Source organism: Coturnix japonica, chromosome 2, assembly GCF_001577835.2.
Source record: "Coturnix japonica isolate 7356 chromosome 2, Coturnix japonica 2.1, whole genome shotgun sequence".
Taxonomy (NCBI): Eukaryota; Metazoa; Chordata; class Aves; order Galliformes; family Phasianidae; genus Coturnix; species Coturnix japonica.
This window is the reverse complement of record NC_029517.1, coordinates 4,751,324-4,771,010: the sequence shown is the minus strand read 5'-3', so window position 1 is coordinate 4,771,010 and position 19,687 is coordinate 4,751,324. Positions and strand designations below refer to the sequence as shown.

The following is a 19,687-nucleotide window of genomic DNA, read 5'->3' as shown; positions in this document are numbered from 1 at the left end:
ATATCATAAAATGGGAGGCATTACTTTCAGAGCAACCCTGGTATTAACCCAATCAAACACCCCCCTTCCTGGCAAAGATAAATTGTTTTCCCTGTGTCCAGAGAGGAAGGAGCTCTTGTCAGCCTGGTCTAGCTGAAAGGAGGGGAAACTTAGGGAATAAAACAAAATAAATTAAAAGGTATTATAAATATTATTTATTAGCAATCAGTGTTCAGACAGCCTTAACTATAAACAATGTCATTGTTAAGATATACTTTACCATCTATAATTAAAGGAAATTTCTGTCCAAAGAGCTCACAATCTGAAGAAGTGAAAGAGATGGGGTAAAAGGGAGAGAACACAAGACAGACCATCTAACTGCCATGTAGGGAAGGGGTGCTGAAGAGTATAACCAGCTTGCTACAGGTCACACATGGAGTGTATGGCAGGTCCCAGCCAACTGCAAAGCCCAGTTTTCTTTCTGTCTGGAGGAAAGCTCATCTGAGCCTTGACAAGTCTTGCAAACTCAGCTGTACAGCTACAACCCAGTAAATGGGAGAAACACAAAGCATATTCTACTGACTTGCACGTAGCATGCTTGAAATTTAAATGAGAAATAAAACATCAAGAGTAATTTATGACTACCTCTGGTACATGACAAAGGATAACACTACAGCCGTTTGGCAGCAAAATGCATGAGCTTAAAGTATCTACAAAGTATGTGTGTCAAGGATGAAAGACTACGTATTGTTTGGACATGTGTTGCTCTACAAAAACCAAGCTTGTAAGGACACAATGAGGATAAAAACCTTTGCAATGAAAATGCAGTGAAGAGCATGATAGACGATCTGCATGCATTCAATAAGAAGCAGCATCTGCAACTACATCCACAGCACAATGTTAACCTCAGAATCAAGTGCCTCAACTCAGATTTCCTAATTGTCCACATTAGTTGTATTGTGGTTTCTTCTAACATGTGCAGGGGCAAAAAACCTGTTCCTTCCATTGAGGAAGCAATGGCAAGAGGGGGAATTGCTGCCAAGAGGATATATCTACCACCTAACCCCATGGCCTTGGATGATGCCCACCACCTTGACCAATAGAGCTTACATGGTCCCACAAGGCACTCCCTGTTTGAGTTCCTGTACAAGGGTTCAATACAACTTGTGAATATTAAGAGTTGTATTTATTACTTTGTTAAGCTGCAGTAACACAGTAGCGTACATGCCGTGACTTATTCTGAAGTCTGATCATATTGGAAGAAGTCTTCTACACTACAGATCATGCAGGGGCTAAGTTTCAGTTTCCAAATATTAAAAAATAAAAAAATTAGCAGCCATTTATTTAGAAGATTTTCAATGAGAATATCAACTGGGGAGTGGACTAAGGAGAAATTCTGTGTGATGTTAGGTGTGACATTATTTGTCACTGCTGTGAACACACTGCCATGGGAGCTGCCTTTGAAGTAAGAGGATATCACTGATAGGACAGGCTCAAAATCCTCCACAGCTTTTTCTGCCTGTATTAATATTGAACAAAGGTGAACACAGAGTCCAATGCTAAAGCTTGGCCACTGGCACAGTTAAGTGATCAGGCTTAAACATGGCTAAATGATCAATTCTGACAGTTCCATTTCAATGGGGAAGGCGGCCTCAGCCGATGTGTATTTACAGTATCATCTGTGAACATTTCTTTACAACATTGTTACCCATAAACTATTTAATGTCCAGAGATTTTTGGTCACCTGTAAATTCATTCTCAACCATCAGATTGCCACTAGTGGCTCTTGTGACACTGTCATATGACAGGGGAAAGGATGCTGAGGATGAAGTTTGAGATTCATCAAGATTCCTGCAATAGTTTTCACCCATCATAGAAGCTATGAGTCCTTCTCTTTCTGGAGCAGCATCTCCAAGAGTGTCGGCACTGTAAGTTCTGTGATGATACAGGTAAGAAGCATGCTTTATGGAGCGCTGAAGCAAATGACTCCTGTAGGCACGCTGGATGACTGTGGCAGAAGCTTCCTCTTGTCTGTGTCTGAGTGTAGTGGAGATGGGCTCATAGGATTTTTTGGATGGATTGACAGACATGAACTTCTCCTCCATCTGTACTTTCAGTGTATCCATTTCCCCAGAATCCCCTAACACTCGTTTGGTAAAAGCAAACAAGATATCCAAGCAATGGATCCTATCTCCACTGACCATAGGCAGGTCCATTGCTATGAGTTCAATTTTGTTTGGTTTAGGTACACGTAAAGGTTCAGCCAGAGCATCTGCAAAGTCTGAAAGTGCAGAGAAAGTTATGAACTGAGTTGCTTCAGGGTCAAACTTCTCCCAGATTTCATAAAAGATGTCAAAGTCATCTTCCCCTAAAGGTTCTGTGCTTTCCTCAGTAGCAGCATTGAAGTTCTCCAAAATAACAGCTATGTACATGTTTACTACGATGAGAAATGATATAATGATATAACTCACAAAATAAACAATTCCTACTGCAGGTTTACCACACTCACCTACTCTACCAGTTACGTTTGGATCACAATATGGTGGCCCCGTGTTTAAAATAGGACTGAGAAGGCCATCCCAGCCAGCTGACGTTGTGATTTCAAAGAGACAGAGCATGCTGTTAGCAAAGGTTTGGAAGTTGAACATGTCATCAATGCCATCTTCCATCTTCACGTAGGCAAAGTTAGCCATGCCAAAAATGGCATAAATGAACATGACCAGAAAAAGCAAGAGCCCAATGTTGAACAGAGCAGGTAGGGACATCATTAAGGCAAAAAGAAGAGTTCGAATTCCTTTGGCAGCCCTGATGAGTCTCAGTATTCGTCCAATTCGAGCCAAGCGAATGACCCTGAAGAGCGTAGGTGGTAAGAAATGTTCAAATGCTTTACCAATGCCAGAAAGCAGTAAGGCTACAAAAGAAACAGTAATAAATCGTTAGAATATCATATTTCTTAGCTGGTTATAGGGTGAAATTACAAGATTGATACAGTTGGAGAATATATTACATGGGAGATAATAGCTTAACATTACAAGCATTAATGGAAGTCCAAATCAGCCATTATGAACTACATCTTTCATCCACGGGAAGACAGGATTTGTTCCACCAAGAATGTCAAGCACCTTTCATTGCACAGCTTTAAAAATCGGCATCTGTCAACACTTGTTGACTGATGGTTTTCTCTGAAATCACCTGCATGAATTCTTCAGCAAGTGCTGGTTATGTTCTTACCTTCTGACTTTTATGTCAGCTGCTGACACTGGGGTGAGGTAGGTGTCAGTCTCTGTTCTCTGGTGGTAAGTGGTAGAACAGGAGGAAAGAGACTCAAATTACACCAGGGGAGGTTTAGATTAGATGTCAGGGTGAATTTCTTTATGCAAGGAGTGGTTAGGCACTGAGCAGGCTGTGATGTGATGGGGATATGATGGAGTAGCCATCGCCAGAGATATTTAAGAGGTGTGTGGATATAGTGCTTGGGACATAGTTTAGTGGTGGGCTTTACAGTGCATTGTGGTGGTTGGACTTTATAATCTTACGGCTCAGTGATTCTGTGTTTTACGCAGCTAAACTCAGAAAACAAAGTATAATAACAATGTCATAGTCATCACTTAGATAACATAAACAGGATGCGTGCAATCAAAACCACTAAGGAACATCAGTGCAGTGCCTTGAAGTTCATTCAGCACACACATCTAATAGATGTTATCTTTAGTTTGTGTGAAAACTGACATACAGATCTAGTGGAAAGCAGAGGTCTGGCTTTTCTAAATTTAGATGTTTTGGATATATTTTTCCAGATTTTTGCTCCAGGAACTTAATTCCTTAAGGAAGAGCTAAATTATTATTGTGAGCCAAAACATTACTCACAATAAAGAAAATAGAATTTTTTCTTCCCTTAAATATCTTCTATGGTTTTGGCATTCCTGGCCCTTGGAACAGTTAAATTGGCAGAAGAGTTTTATATGGCATTCTTCCACTGCAATCTCTTCATGTAATATCTAATACATTTGTGTCATTCTTTTTTATTTTGCTACACAGTGCACACCTTTAATTTCAGCCACTTATGTCAAAGTTTCCAAAACCAGAATTCTAACATCTATAACCTGACTCCAATCTTCATATATTCTCTACACATTTAAATTCTCTATTAAAACACAGATGACAAAAAGCATCATTTTTTAACTGATCAAAGACATTGTAGTAGACACTATATCTAAAAAAATGGAAATCATAGTGTATTTTAGTTGATTATGTTGGCATGCTGGATCATTAATTCTGTTTTTCACTGAGAGAAATAACAATTTTGACAACTACCATGAAATATTTCATGTAAAACACCTTTAATTATTTTTTGAAATATTCTTATTAGAAAAATAGTCAAAATTTAAGAAGGTATAATTTCCCATTGCTTTAATAAAGGAAGGTGGGTTTTTTAGACCATGAATTTCTTTTTTGCTCGACATTTTGCAGTATTATGGATTCCATTTCAAAATCCACTTGAGGATAAATTTAAACAGTTTTTTTTGTTTGTTTTTGTTTTTTCTTCTTCTGAAAAGAATGACTGATTTATTAAAGAATTTATCAATCCAGTTTTACTTACCAACAATTGACATGATCACAACAACTATATCAAATATGTTCCAGGCATTTGAGAAATAGTACTGCCTCAGGGCCACCAATTTCAGTATACATTCTGTAGTAAAAATAGCAACGAAGAGTATATTGATTTTGTTAAGAACATTGGTCTTCGTGTCACTTTGTTCATAGGTTTCCACCATCATGGTGATCATATTAAGGCAGATGAGAATCATGATGGTGATATCAAAGGCTTGATTTGTTGCAATGTCAAAAAGGAATCCTTGGTATCTGTTCTAGAGGAAAACAAACACATCTGGCATCAGTTAGGAAAGTAGGGAATACTCATCCTTTTTTTTTTGTTTTGTTTTGTTTTGTTTTGTTTTGTTTTGTTTTGTTTTGTTTTGTTACTATGCCATTTAACTATTGTAAAGATGGAGAAATTTAAGGAACCCTGAATGTTTGATGTCCCTCCCATCCTGAAATTTAATCACTTCTAAGCTGAATACAATCCTGAAAATGCTGTTCAGAAAACTCAGTACATTTTTAACTTCTAAAATCTTCCAATATTACTTTCTGGTATAGAATTGCTTTTCAAATCTGACTAACACTACAAAGATTGTATATATATTTTATATTAAATAAATAAAATATGCATTTTTACATGAATTATATTGATTCCATAATGAATTTTCCTTTTAAGGAGTTCAGACATTCTTACCAATGGTCTTGGAATGGGTTTTTGAGGTTTCTTGGATCCCAGCTTTTTCATGGCGTTGTAATATTTTTTCTGTTCCTCTGTCATAAATATATCTTCCCCACCAAAGTATATAAAGAAACGTCAATGTTATTTGGTGATATAGCAGCACTGTTGTACTTATGGATGTCTAAACGACTGGAAACAAGCATTCCTTTCTTTTCACATCTTGCTGGTAATAGCTCTCCTCACAATTTGTAACTGGGCCCAAAAATAGCAGAGTAGCATAAACCATACATTCACATGGCAGAAGTCCTGGGGTGAAACATAAGTAGCTCAGAAACACGAAAACAAAGAAGCTACTAAAAACCTACGTAACAATAAGACTTTCCCTGGATTCCCACATCCTGTTCTGCTTGAACACACAAAATACTTGTACACTTAGGAAGCATACAAAACTGGTTTCTAAGAAAACAGACTCAGTACCAAGGCATGGAGTAATATCTATGGGGGAGAAGAGATAATGTCATTGCCTCTGAAGCATTGGGAATGAGCTGGGTGTTCCAGCTATTGTAGAGCAGAAAACAGAATGAGCCTCACCCTACATGCTACTTCTTCTGATGCTTTAGTAGACATAAATAAAATTTTTATATGTTAAAAACAGCAAGGATGTTGTTTTCAAAAAGGGAGCACGATCAATATACTTATCTTTTTCTTTTGCTGGTTGAAATTGTCTATAATAACACCAACAAAGAGATTCAAGGTAAAGAAAGATCCAAAGATGATGAAGATCACAAAGTAGAGATACATAAATAAACTGTGCTCCATTCTCGGCTGTTCATTTTTCTGCAGGAATGAAAAACAACATGAAACATGACCTATAATAACATGGGTCCAATTCAGAACAATCTTCATATTGAAGATCCTCTAACAAATTGACTCCAGGAGGAACTAAACTCTGCAGCTTTACTGCTAGTTGTGACAAAATCACTATAGTTTAAAACCACAAATACCTCATAATGTGAAATGTTCTGTGTGTGCCACACTGTTGGAAGGAACATGAAATCATGGAAGAAAATAACAATTGTTGTGCAATTCTAGGACCTCATAGAAGACAAAGGAACATTTTTGCTCATGATGACCACTATGCTTCTTGAAACTGAACACAGTTCTTATGAAATGTTTCAGTATCATTGACCTATTTAAAATGTGGCTCAAAATAATGTCACTGCAAAGAATTAATACCATAAAACTTGGTTAATTTGATTTCTTTTGTGATGCTTATTTAGTTTCTGGCTACGTTGTTGTTGAAGAGGATAATTTGATTCATACTGGTATTCAATATATTTGCACTGAGAAGCTTATAGAAGAAAAACCGCTCTTAGCTTAATGGTGAATAAGGTTTAGTTTTTGGATGGGTTTTTGTTTGTTTGTTTGTTTTTGGCATAAAAACTGATCTTTCTTTCCATTTCAGTCCTGACTTGCAATCTCACTATATATACTTGATGGAGTCCCCACTGAAGTCAGCAGAAATAGTCACTAAATTGGACTTCCTTGACGTGATTTCACAGACATTTCAGAAGGATCAGTTCTGCTTCTTCCAATAAGAATGGGAGCTGTAAAGGACTCAGTAGCTGAAAAATCAAATAAACTTTTAAAATTCTAATTCCAAGCTCATGCCAATAGAAATGTTGGCCTGAGTATATTTTCTCCTATGTAGCAAAAACAAACATACAAACAAACAAGCGTAAAGAAACAAAACCCAACCCACCCAACTTTCTTTCATGGCCATTATAAATGATAATAATAAAACCAAATTTATTTTTCACATTGAAACATTATATTTATATATAGATTTCTACAGGGTTACTTTTCTTGATCTAATAGTGGTGGGGGACTTCAACCATCCTGACATCTGTTGGGAAAACCACACGCGCGAGCTGCAAGAGCTCAGAAGGCCTCTTGGAATCCATTGATGATAGCTTTCTGGTTCAGGTATTGGACAGACCGACCAGAGGTCAAGCGTTGCTGGACCTGCTGCTCACCAACGCTGAGGAGATCATCAAAAGGCGTCAAGGTTGGAGGCTGCCTGGGCTCCAGCGATCATGCCCTGGTTGAGTTTGTGATCTCAAGCGATGTGGGCCTGGCAAAGAGCAGGACCAGGATGCTCAACTTTAGAAGAGCAGACTTCAAGCTACTCAATGGAATGCTGGCCAAGATCCCCTGGCGCGCTGCCCTCAAAGATAAGGACGTTGAGGAGAGCTGGCTACTGTTTCAAGGATGCCCTCCTGGCAGCACAAGAGGTCTCCATTCCCCTGATTAAGAAAGTGGGCAGGAGAGGTAGAAAACCGGCATGGCTCAGCAAGGACCTGCTAAGAGAACTGAGGGTGAAGAAAGGGTGTACAAGCTCTGGAAACAAGGCTGTGTCACGCGGGAAGAATACAGGAATGCCGTCCGAACTTGCAGATGTGGATCAGGAAAGCCAAGGCACAGGCAGAACTGAACTTGGCGAGGGATGTGAAAACAACAAGAAAACCTTCTACAGGTACATTGGCCAGAAGAGACAGGCCAAAATGGGCGTGCCTACTCTGGTAAATTTAAAAGGAGAAATGGCTTCAACAGATGAAGAGAAAGCTGAGGTGCTGAATGAGTTCTTCACCTCGGTCTTCACTGGTGGCCAGGATTCTAGTCTTTTTTCACGTCCCTAAGTCTTGCACCCCCATACCTCCATGTGGGACCAAGGAGGTAAATCCCTCCCCACTGTAAGGGTAGAGCAAGTCCGAGAGTGCCTCCTTAGACTGAATGAGTATAAGTCTATGGGGCAGATGGCGTGCATCCCAGGGTCCTGAAGGAGCTGGCTGAGGTGGTTGCTGAGCCGCTCTCCATCATATTTGAGAAGTCGTGGCTGTCAGGTGAGGTCCCGGATGATTGGAGGAAGGGTCACGTCCTCCCATTTACAAGAAGGGGAGCAGGGATGACCCGGGTAACTACAGGCCGGTGAGTCTCACTCTGTGCCTGGGAAGATTATGGAACAGATCCTCCTGGACAACATGCTTGATCACATAAAGAACAAGCATTGATCCGAGACAGCCAGCATGGCTTCACCAGGGGAAGGTCATGCTTAACTAATCTTGTGGCCTTCTATGATGGAGTGACGGCGTTGGTGGATGAAGGGAAGGCGACCGATGTCATTTACCTGGACCTGAGCAAGGCCTTTGACATGGTCCCCCATCACATCCTCATCTCCAAAATTGGAGGGAGGTGGATTTGATGGGTGGACAACTAGATGGATAAGCAATTGTTGAAAGGCCGCAGACAGAGGGTGGTGGTCAATGGCTCTATGTCCAGGTGGAGGCGCGGTAACGAGCGGCGTCCCTCAAGGGTCTGTCTTGGGACCGGTGCTCTTTAACATCTTTATTAATGACATCGATGAGGGAATGGAGTGCACCCTCAGCAAGTTTGCTGATGACACCAAGCTGAGTGGTGCAGTCGATACGGTGGAGGGAACAAGATGCCATTCAGAGGGACCTTGACAGGCTGGAAAGCTGGGCTCGGTGAACCTAATGAGGTTCAACACGGCAAAGTGCAAGGTTTTTGCACTTGGCCGGAAGAACCCAGGCACCTGTACAGGCTGGGAGGAGTTGTCCTTGAGAGCAGCTCGGCTGAAAAAGACCTAGGGGTCCTGATAGATGAGAAACTTAACATGAGCCAGCAGTGCGCTCTGGCAGCCCGGAAAGCAAACGGGATCCTGGGCTCCATCAGGAGAGGGGTGGTCAGCAGGGATAGGGAGGTGATCGTCCTCTCTACTCTGCTCTTGTGAGGCCCCATCTGGAGTACTGTGTCCAGGTGTGGAGCCCTCAGTACAAAAAAGATATGGAGATTTTGAAAAGGGTCCAGAGGAGGGCCACAAAGATGATCAGGGGGCTGGAGCACTCCCCTATGAGGACAGGCTGAGGGAGTTGGGTTTGTTCAGCCTGGAGAAGAGAAGGTTGCGAGGTGACCTATTGCAGCCTTCAATACCTGAAGGGAACTTACTCCCAGGAGGGGAGTAAACCTCTTCAAAAGGGCTGATAAAGCAGGACTAGGGGAAATGGTTTAAAGTTGAAGGAGGGAAGATTTAGGTTGGATGTTAGGGGAAAGTTCTTTTACTAGAAGGGTGGTTAGGTCCTGGAACAGGCTGCCCAGTGAGGTTTGGGATGCCCATCCTTGGAGGTGTTCAAGACCAGGTTGGACAGGGCCCTGGGCAACCTGATCTAGTAAATGTGTATGTTTGGTGGCCCTGCTAGGCAGGGGGGTTGGAACTACATGAATCCTGTGAGGTCCCTTCCAACCCGGGTAATTCTGTGATTCTGTGATTCTGTGATTCTGTAATAGTTATAGCCTGTTAATTTTAAATTCTTTGCCTCTAAATATCCATTACTTTTTTCTCTTCAATGTTGGATGGTACTTCTGATAAGACAGTAAATACTACCAGCAGGATAAACAGTAGACAAAATGGTGCTAGTGGTGATGCCTGACGGTGTAGATTATGATTGCTTATCCAGTTTGATTCAGTTGATTTGTTTGATTCTTGATGAAGTTTGGTCTTATGTTTTGAACTATGCCACTGTAGCAGTTACAGGTTTATTCCAGACTCAAGATTCATAAAAGATGATGTGTGAAGGTAGGTGTCTCTGTGAAGTCTCCTGGTATCTGATAGACTTCCAGTAATTAGGAGGTGCAGTGAAAACTAAAGAGGTGCTCAGCTCACCAGAAGAGATAGCCAGGGAGAGCTCTGCACATACTTACTAGATCTCCATCACCCATAGAAGGGACTTGGAGGTGAACTCACACAGAGACCTTACACTGCAGGTAACTACATTCAGATGAATGCATCTGAAGCTGAATTTCACTGTCCATCAGAGCAAATCACCATCAGGACAGTGAAGGTTCATTCTCAGACAAAATGCTTACATCAGCTGATAAATGACATTACTGGAAAGCTCTAGCACCATCAACAAGCGTCACAGTGTAAAAATCACAATGAATTTGCAGAAATACATAAATGTCAACTGACCTCTCGTGAGTCTACTGCTGCATACATGATCTCCATCCAACCTTTAAACGTTGCCTAGAATGAAAGATTATCAAAAACACATTGAACTTCTAGAGTAAAATTCTTCACGTCATATTCAGTATCCAAAACACACTGGCTGGGGAAAGAGGCTTTACTGTAGTCATAAACACCTAAAACCAAATGACTTCGGGGACAATTATCATTGCTGTATATGACAGCCTCTGCTCTTACAGGAAGGAAAAGCCTGGCACAGTGAAACAGACCACAGTATTCTATAATCCTGCCATGACAAAACTTCACCAGCCTGGACTACTAAATGCCTTACAGCCCACATGGCTGAGCAAATCTGTAGCAGATTAGGTCAGTATTCTACCCACACATCCTTTCTGAGGCTGACTCCAGCTCTCAGGCTCATAAATTGGTTTTATTATCCAGGGAGGCTAGCACAGCACTCATCTGACACATTTTATCCTTAAACAAAGCATGGTGGGGTACAGTTTGTCCCCATGTTAGAATACCTCAATGTTTTCAATTTTCATTCACTAACAGCACCGGTCTTTGATCAGCCAGCTATGAGGTAAGAACAGGCTGTTAGACCTCTGTTTTTCACCATCCATAGGGATGAGTTAGGGGTTGGCAGGAGGTCTGTCTGATTTGGCACTGGCAAATGAAGGCAAGCAGCACTTACCACCTGAAGAAGAGCCAGGTAGCCAGAGCCAACGTTATCAAAGTTGACTTTAACATTGACCCAGAATATTTTTCCCGTGTGATTCCATGCTTGACAGTCTGCTTTGTCATTGATTGAACTATTCAATTCTGAATTTTCTTCTGTTAGGTTGACACATTTCCCAAACTTCCCAGCAAACAGGTTGACTCCCATGATGCTAAAGATGAGCCAGAAGATGAGGCAGACGAGCAGAACGTTCATGATGGAAGGGATGGCTCCCACAAGGGCATTGACCACCACCTTGGGTGAAGTGGGAGAGAAAATTTGCACTTAGTTAAACAAAGATGGACTCAAATATCTGCTCAGTTCAATCAGCTGTTGTAAAAAACTAAGCTGTCAATCAGTTTTGCAGCAATCAGAAACCTTATGTTTTCCATGTAAATATTTGTCACAGTTGATGTGGGTACCTTGAAAAAAGATGCATAATCTTAGTCTCTCAATGGAAGGATTGAAATGTTTCATTTTGCTGTGACCCCTCACTACATCTAGAGACTACAGTGTGAGTCCCACCCTCTTTTGATGACTTTCCCTTAGTTTTGTTATGTTTTGCTTTCTTGATAACTATTTATAATAGAAGATTCATGGATTATTCTCCCATAAACATTAGTGCAAATAACTGTATTATTAATGCTGTGGAAAGTACTATTTCAAAAGGACTGGCAATGACTGTCCAGTTGCATTTTGTTATAACTATTTTTTAATGCATCGTCATAACACTTGGGGTCTACAGCTGTGATCTAAGGATCTGATTTGTGCTGTAGGATCCCAGGAGTAATTTTTGAGTATACACTAAGACATAACATTTTGCTTGGCAAAATAAGACAGTGCTAAGTAATACAAATGCATCCAAGTACCACAGCCAGTGAACTTAACATTTAGATAGCAATCTGATGGGCCAAAATGAAAATGAAAAAGCACTGTGAAGGATTTTGGAAGCCTTGTCACAAGGATTCTGCACAGCCAGATGGAAACTAAGATGGAACCTGATTCAAAATTGACTTCAGACATAGTAAGCTTGGTGCTAAATTAACAAAATGCATTAATTTCTCTGTATCTTCAGTGACAGTATTGCAGAGAACTTGCAGCTTCACTTCCAAATGATATCCAAACACAATTTACATTTCAGTTGCAGTGAGGTTGCAGTTCCTTGTTAGCGTGTAACGATGATACCATGAATATTTATGTTATCTGTGGTGACAAATCTGAGTGTATTCACTAAACCAAAGTTGAGTCCAAACACTGCTGTGGTCACCACTGCTCTTTCACGTGATAGTATATAGAAGTTTTGCATATGTCTGATTTCCTCTTCATTTGTATAATGATAGATTTCTAATCAGTCGCATTCAACAGCTTCATAGCACTCCTTGGATGAAAAAAGGCAGCAAATATTTTACAGAAAATCAGACCTACTTTTTGTAAGAATAATTATATAGGGGAAAATAGTTGGGTAAAGTATGCCTGAACAGCACTTTGTAAACCACTTCAGTAAAAACTGGCAGAACATAGATGATTCTTCCCTCTGAATTACCTTCTCATGAGCATTTAAGAATGAAAATTACTAACTCCAAATTCTTTTCCTCTACTTTGTTTTGGGCTTTGTCAGTAAGACAGAAACATAGTAATGGCTGTGCAGCAAAGGAGTAAAGTTCATCCAGGTCTCATTTTAATTTCAACAGCATTTGAGATTGATCACTTGAGTGAAGTCTGTAAGGATTGGCCAAGCATAGAGGAGCTCAGCAAAGGTGCTCTCATAAGGTGCTTTCATAAATCTCAGGCTTATCTTGGTGCAGACATATGAACTCAGAAACACACAGCCAAGTATTAGAATAGCATTACATGTGTTTTACAACTGACAAGCCTTAATTTGTGTTCAGACTTACCCTCATCCCCTCAAATCGTGACAATGCTCTTAAGGGTCTCAGTGCTCGAAGAGTCCTAAGAGATTTCACGCCATCAAATGAACTACCAAAGATATTTATCAAGGAGATCTGAATGGGGAGACCAAACAAAGTATTAGCAACATCTTGGCACCTGTTTCTTTTTTTTTTTTTCCTACTGTAAATAAATAAATAAATAGATGAAATAGCATCAGTGCCCAGAGTACAATATCCTATGCACTCATTAATGGAGGCAAGAGTCTTTTCTTGACTTTATGTCCAGAAAAAAATCGGTGATTGTGCTGCTAAGTCTTGTATCAGGATCTGCATAGAACCATAGAACGGCTTGGGTTGGAAGGGACCTCATAACTCATCCAGTTCTGACCCTCTGCAGTGGGTTGCCGATCACCAGATCAGGCTGCCCAAGGCCCCACTCAGTCTGGTCTTGAGTGTCTCCAGGGATGGGGAATACAAATGTAGAAATGATGGATGCACAACTTACGCCTACAATGAAGAAATCAAGCCAGCACCAGGCATTGGTGAAATACTTATTGAAGCCATAAGCCACCCATTTCAGGATCATCTCCAGAAAGAAGACAAAAGTGAACAATCTGTCGAGGAACAACAACACAGCTTTGATGGTTCGTCTCTCGTTTATATGAATGTCTTCAAATGCCTGAAATCAAGATATATAAATAAATTGCAAAGTCCAAGATAAGCTTAAAACATTAAAGTGTAGAAACAAAAAGGCCTCTTCATCATTCAATACATGATTAACACAGATTTGAACCTCATCTTTTACTCAAATGTATGCCAGCTGGCAAACTTGTAATTCTTCCTGTCTTTTTTTGTTCTTTTTTATTGCAATATACACACTCATGGACATATACTGACCATGCATGCTGGGATCTCATAAGGAAAGTCTATTTTTAGACTTTTTTCCCAGTAATTTTATACTTTTGAGATAAGTGAAGTACTAAATATCATTTACATAGTTTAATGACATACAGAAACATCTTAATTTCACAACTGTGAAAGCCAGAAGAATCTAATGTACACTTAAAAGGAAACAGCTTGTGGGGGCTGTGTATTTTTAGCATTTTTCTCTCTAATTTGTAGTAGTATGAATAATAAAACTGTGATAATTACAATAGCAAAAAAATGACTGCTCTTTTTCACCTGGTGAGTTCAAAGATACATCCTGTGTTTTCTACCAAATGTAACTTATCTGGGTGCTATTAAAGATAAAAACACTTGTACAGAAATACATGAAATTGTGCTCCACAAACCAGGGCTCCGCTGCTCAGAAGAATCATGAATATGATAAAGGATTCAAACCAGGAGTGCTCAACAATTTGGTAGCAGGTTTTCCTCAGATTCCACCATGTTTTTCCTCCGAAGTTTACAGCTTTACCCTTACAACAACGAAAGTATCGAACACAGCCTGAAAGTGAGAGATAATGATTGCAAGTAATGAAAGTACATGTAAATCAAGGGCAAATCTGATGTGTGTTGTTCTGATTTCCACTGTCAAATGAGGTCTGATTGGGTCAATCTAAAATTCATTTTGACTCTGTCCAGTAGAGCAGAGTTCACCTCACCTCTCTATAAATATCAACTCTTTGATGTTCTGGTCTTTACCACTTAGAGGCAACCCATTGGTTTTTAAGGAAAGAAAGTTTATTTTTCCAGTGCCTCAATCTCTCTATTCACTGCAGAGAGATGAAGACTGAATCACTTGCTGACATCTCAGATTAAGTGGCATTAATCTCACCCTATCAGCTCAGCATTCCTAGAACAAGATTATTTTTGATGTTTTACAACCATGTAACCATGAGAAACTTACTTTCTGGAAAACACTTTTCTGGAGACTTCTTGTCTTCAGCAAACTCTGGAATCTGCCTCAACAGATCTTCAGGGTTTGTCAGATCCACTGTGCTGCCTTCAGAAGAGCTGACAGAATCAAACTACCAAGCAAAAGATCAGGTATTGATTCTCCCTGCATTCAGTTCCAGATGAATGAGATCCACAAGCAAATAACACTCAAAATCAAAACTTTGTTATGAACTAACATCTCAAGTAGAGTTAGGAATGGAATAGACTTTGTGACTTTAAATGTATGTGAGCTTGGAAGTACCAGTAGGTGCATTCAAATAGGAGCCAAAGACATATATGTACAGTACCTATCCACATGAAGCAATTTTAACTGCTTAATAAGCTCATAAACTAGAGAGATTTAAACTTGCTTTCAACTATACACATCCCTCAGTGGGCTAAAAACAGAAAGATTCAGGAAAATACATTCTAACAGGAGAAACAGATAAAGAAGTATTCTGGATATCCATTAGAGTAATTAAGAATTGGAAACTGGAATTGTATCACGTGTTATCCAGTTCCAAAGCTTTTCTGTTTTCCCTCAGATATACATATACTGTACAACGAGTTGTTTGTTACATATGACTTACTCTTGGATTTTGTTTGGTTTTTTTGTGTGTATTGATGAAGAAGAGCTCATTTTCTTGGATGTTTTCCTAATTCAGAATTATTCTTAATTTATTTATGAATCATAATGAGAAACTAATTTATAGTAGTTCTTTTCTTGAAACTAAAATATTTATGACACAGGTTGGCTCGGTGGAATTTCCCACTTTTGCTTGGAAGGATCTTTCTCCTGTAATGAAATATTTTTTGACTCTGATTTCAAGCACTGGAAATCAGCAGAGAATTTTGTAAATTATTTATTTGAATCCAATTATTTTGATGCCCCTCCATTTCTAAATGCTTATCTTTCCTACATATATATATATATATATATATATATATATATATATATATATATATATATTCTTAAAACCCAGCATGGATTCATTTGCATTCACAGAATACACATCCATTGTTAACCAGCCAGACTGGCTCAGTTCTGCTGCCACCACTGAAATCCAGTCCACCAAGTCCATGAGCAGAAGCGTATCCAAGCATAACCGGTACTGGAAAGTCAACATCATAAAAGCTATCTACATATATCTACATATTTACCTCCTTATGCTCTGGTGATGATGGTTCAACCTTCCTATCTTTCCCTAGGTAAAGCACACTGAATTCTTCAGAGGAGAGTCCTGACACTTTACTCCAGCTTCCTGAAGTCTTCCCTCTTTCCCCTCTTTGCCTCAGGTGATTTTCCTCCTGAAAAATAATCTGTAGATTAGCAGGGTTCTCTTTTTCCTCTTTTTGAGGGGTAGATAAATTGGAAAGGAAAGAAAAATAAGTTGTACGTTTAAAGTGGGGCGCTCTGGACAGAAGTCATAGATACGATCCTTTTGAATGTGATACCTAGCAATAGAGATAGTGAAATTTTCCCTAATGGCCGTACAGCAATAAGGTATTAGTAATTCATTGAGCTGTTTGACACCTGGATCCCAACAGTAAAGAAGTGAGAGTTTTTACATAGGGATTAAAAGGGAAGCTTCATATGGGAAACACTGATACAAGAAAAGAACATTTTAAAAGGCACTAATTGATCACTTTACTCTCATTCTAAACATTCCTGATTGGTTCAAAATTTGTTAACTGTGGCGACATGAGTCAAGGTATGCCACCTCGTGCCAGAGACAGTCTTCTATCATGCATTTATCTTTTAGTATATGTGCACCCTAATATCATAGAACCATAGAATGGCTTGGGTTGGAAGGGATATCAAGGTTCATTAGGTTACAACCCCCTACCATGGGCATGGTTGCCAACCACTAGATCTAGTACAAGATCTGGCTGCCCAGAACCCTATCCAACCTGGCCTTGAACATGCCCAAAGGGTTTTGATCTGGAAGCAAAACAAGCAAATTTATTACCTGATTACTGTATTCTGTGCCTGAAAATGTGCTCAGCTTATCCTCGTCTTCAAAACCCTCACTTGTATTCTCTTCCTCAGCAATAGGGACACAAACAAACACATTAGGATTGGTAATAAAATCTTCAAGACCTGAGCAAATTTCGCCATTTTTTTCAGCCCATTCAATATGGTAATTGTCTTTAAAATTTTTTCTTTCTTTTCCCAAACCCAGTGGGTTCTGGGCAGTCAACTTGTTTTTCTTCTTCTGTGCTTTCTTTAGATGCTTGAGCTTTCCACAACAGGCATCCCACATGACATTCTTCACAAATTGCAGTCCCTTATGAATCCTAGCAAAGGCAATCCGAAGATTGTTCATCTCTCCATCATCTTCTGCTGTTTGGAGACAATCAGTACTGAAGGAATTCAGCAGCAGTGCAATGAAGAGGTTGAGTACCTAAAAAGTCATTGAAATAATGATAAAAAAGTCATTGAAATAATGATAAAATAAAAAGTCTGGAAAACTGCATTGAGAAATCTGCATTCTAATGTAGAAGATATTAATAAGACAAATGCTACAAAAGTTCAGTCTTACTGATCAAATGAAAACAAGGCAAAAATGATATGGCTGTAGAATCACAGAATGGTTTGGATTAGAAGGGACCTTTAAAAATATCTTGTTCCAACCCTCCTGTTACAGGAAGGGCAACCTCTCACTAGACCAGGTTCCTCACAGCCCCATCCAGCCTGGCACCTTGAACATTTACAGGTGGGAGCATTCACAATCTCACTGGGCAACCTGTTCTATGACCAACCAAATAAAAGTTGATGAATTAAATTTCTTTCTCAGAAAGCTCGATATTCCCATATAACTCTTCCCCCTAAAAGTTATTTAAAATCATGCATATTTATTTGTTCAAAACAGCTTTCAAACATTACAGTCGTAACAAATGCTGTGGTCACCACCAGTCAGTTCAATGACAACTTTCCTCTTCAAACTAGAATTAAATCAGTCCTCTGTGGAAGTTTCCCAGCTGGGGTGTAAAATCAGATTCCGGCACAGCAACGTTGTTAAACATACAACATTGCTGCAAAAAATATCAAAATCAAGTGAGGCTCAAAGTGAGGTTTTCTTCCTGTTTTGGAGTGATTTGTTGTTGTTGTTGTTTCCCATTTATTTATTTAAATGCAATGGGAGAATGGGACAGAATTATTCTTCTGATCCTATTTGGAGTAGGATTTACACTGGGCGAATAACACCTGGATCTGCAGCAGTACCTTCATGGAAGTGATTGGCATAAGCTGTAGCTCTTGCTATGTGAACAGACTTTCAGAGAATTCATCTATAGAGGTGATTAAAGAAAATCCCAATTTCAGTGATACAAGTGTAGATTCGGTTATTGCAGATAAGGATCTTGGAAGACTTGAAAACATGAAAAAAAGGGCAGAAGCTCAATGGCAAAAGGCAAAGCAGGCTTTTACAGACTAACAAACACAGGTAACTGTTTTAAATGTGCTTTGGGGATCTACTATTTATTGAAGAAAAGGCAATTAAGTTGTCTCTAGCATTGACAGGATAAAGACAAGAAAATATTGGAAAACTCACCACTAAATTTCCTATTACCATGACCAGCAGGAAGACAAGAAGGCACAGTGGTTTTTCAGCTACCACCATGCAGTCCCACATGGTCTCAATCCATTCCCCACACAACACACGGAAGACAACAAGGAATGAATGGAAGAAGTCCATCATGTGCCAGCGTATCTCACCATTTTTTTTAATTCTATCACCATGGGTCCTATAGCTTCCTCCAAAAAGCTGCACCCCTACTATAGCAAAAATGAAAACGATGATTGCCAGGACGAAGGTCAGGTTACTCAGTGCACCGAGGGAGTTACCAATGATTTTAATGAGGGTGTTTAAAGTTGGCCAGGACTTTGCTAGTTTGAAGACCCTCAGCTGTGTGAAAACATAAAAAGTTGTGTTAGTCATCAGCAGAGAAAACCCACCTTTCTGCTGTTCAAACCTGTAAAAACCATTTTATAGACACTGTCAACCAATCTAAAGTTTGTGACACTTTGACGCTAACACTTTTAGAAAAGTATCTGCAGGTTTATTTTCCCAAGAACTGTACAACATTGCAAAGATAAACCAACAAAGTCCTTTGAGGGTTTGGCTACCCTTAGTTCTGGGAACTGCTTGGCCTATGCAGGCAGGAATTTGTACAGTGCACTTGATGTAGGTTGTGGTGCCCGGTCTACATGTAACACAAATGACCAAAGCTAAGAGACCAGCCACTGTATAACAGAAAAAAGATTTTTCTTTCTGCAGCACAAGCCCAGTCAGCTCATAGTACACAGTACAAACACCTTGCCATCAATTTATAGCTATTTTTAAGTATTCTTTTTATCAGGACAATTTTTTGTAAGACTATTCAGGCTAGTGTTTCAGTTTCTTACTTCGGTCTTATAGCACCTATATTCTGGAATTTTTTTTTTTCTGAATACTACTTACTTTATTAAATGGAAATATGTATGGCATTAAACTTCAACTCTAACACTGCAAGTTTAAAACTACATTTCTTATTCCCACTGCTGAGAAAATAAAATAATTTCTTGCATCATAACTACAAACAAAAGAACTATCTTCTATAATACTCACAACATAATGTTAAATAGAATGATGTATATGTAAGGCTTACCAGTCTGAAGGACCGCAAAACTGATAGGGTTCCTCCTTTTCGGCTTTCTTTTTTGCCTTTGGGTTTGGATAAAGTCAACTCAATTAAACTCAATGTGACAATTACGCTGTCAAAAATATTCCAGGGCTGCTGAAAATAATAGTAGGGATCTAGAGCAATGATTTTTAAGACCATTTCTGCAGTGAAGATTCCTGTAAAGATCTGTAATCAAGAAACAGTAGCATCAGACTAAACGTTACCATTCATTAATC

At 39.4% G+C, this 19,687-nt stretch overlaps 1 protein-coding gene across 1 annotated transcript; it reads right to left on the bottom strand.

Moving 5' to 3' along the window:
* Nucleotides 1-782: 782 nt before the first annotated feature.
* Nucleotides 783-19,631, bottom strand: LOC107308739 (sodium channel protein type 5 subunit alpha-like). Its single transcript, XM_032443023.1, has 13 exons — nucleotides 19,437-19,631; nucleotides 18,341-18,694; nucleotides 16,757-17,191; nucleotides 14,758-14,878; nucleotides 14,201-14,355; nucleotides 13,405-13,587; nucleotides 12,915-13,022; nucleotides 10,996-11,274; nucleotides 10,308-10,361; nucleotides 5,960-6,097; nucleotides 5,276-5,380; nucleotides 4,580-4,850; nucleotides 783-2,890 (listed from the first exon to the last, which is right to left on the bottom strand). The coding sequence occupies exons 1-13, from the start codon at nucleotides 19,608-19,610 to the stop codon at nucleotides 1,695-1,697; spliced, it is 3,573 nt and encodes a 1,190-aa protein (XP_032298914.1). The 5' UTR covers nucleotides 19,611-19,631; the 3' UTR covers nucleotides 783-1,694.
* Between the last annotated feature and the right edge of the window lie 56 nt (nucleotides 19,632-19,687).

What these genes read in the sequence shown, in the direction of transcription:
- LOC107308739 (XM_032443023.1), bottom strand. Translation starts at nt 19,610, where the DNA reads ATGGTCTTAAAAATCATTGCTCTAGATCCCTACTATTATTTTCAGCAG. An exon ending in TTCTGAGCAGCGGAGCCCTG is followed by an intron (nt 13,588 to 14,200) that starts GTTTGTGGAGCA and finishes TCTTGATTTCAG; the next exon opens with GCATTTGAAGACATTCATAT. An exon ending in AACCCATTCCAAGACCATTG is followed by an intron (nt 4,851 to 5,275) that starts GTAAGAATGTCT and finishes GTTTTCCTCTAG; the next exon opens with AACAGATACCAAGGATTCCT.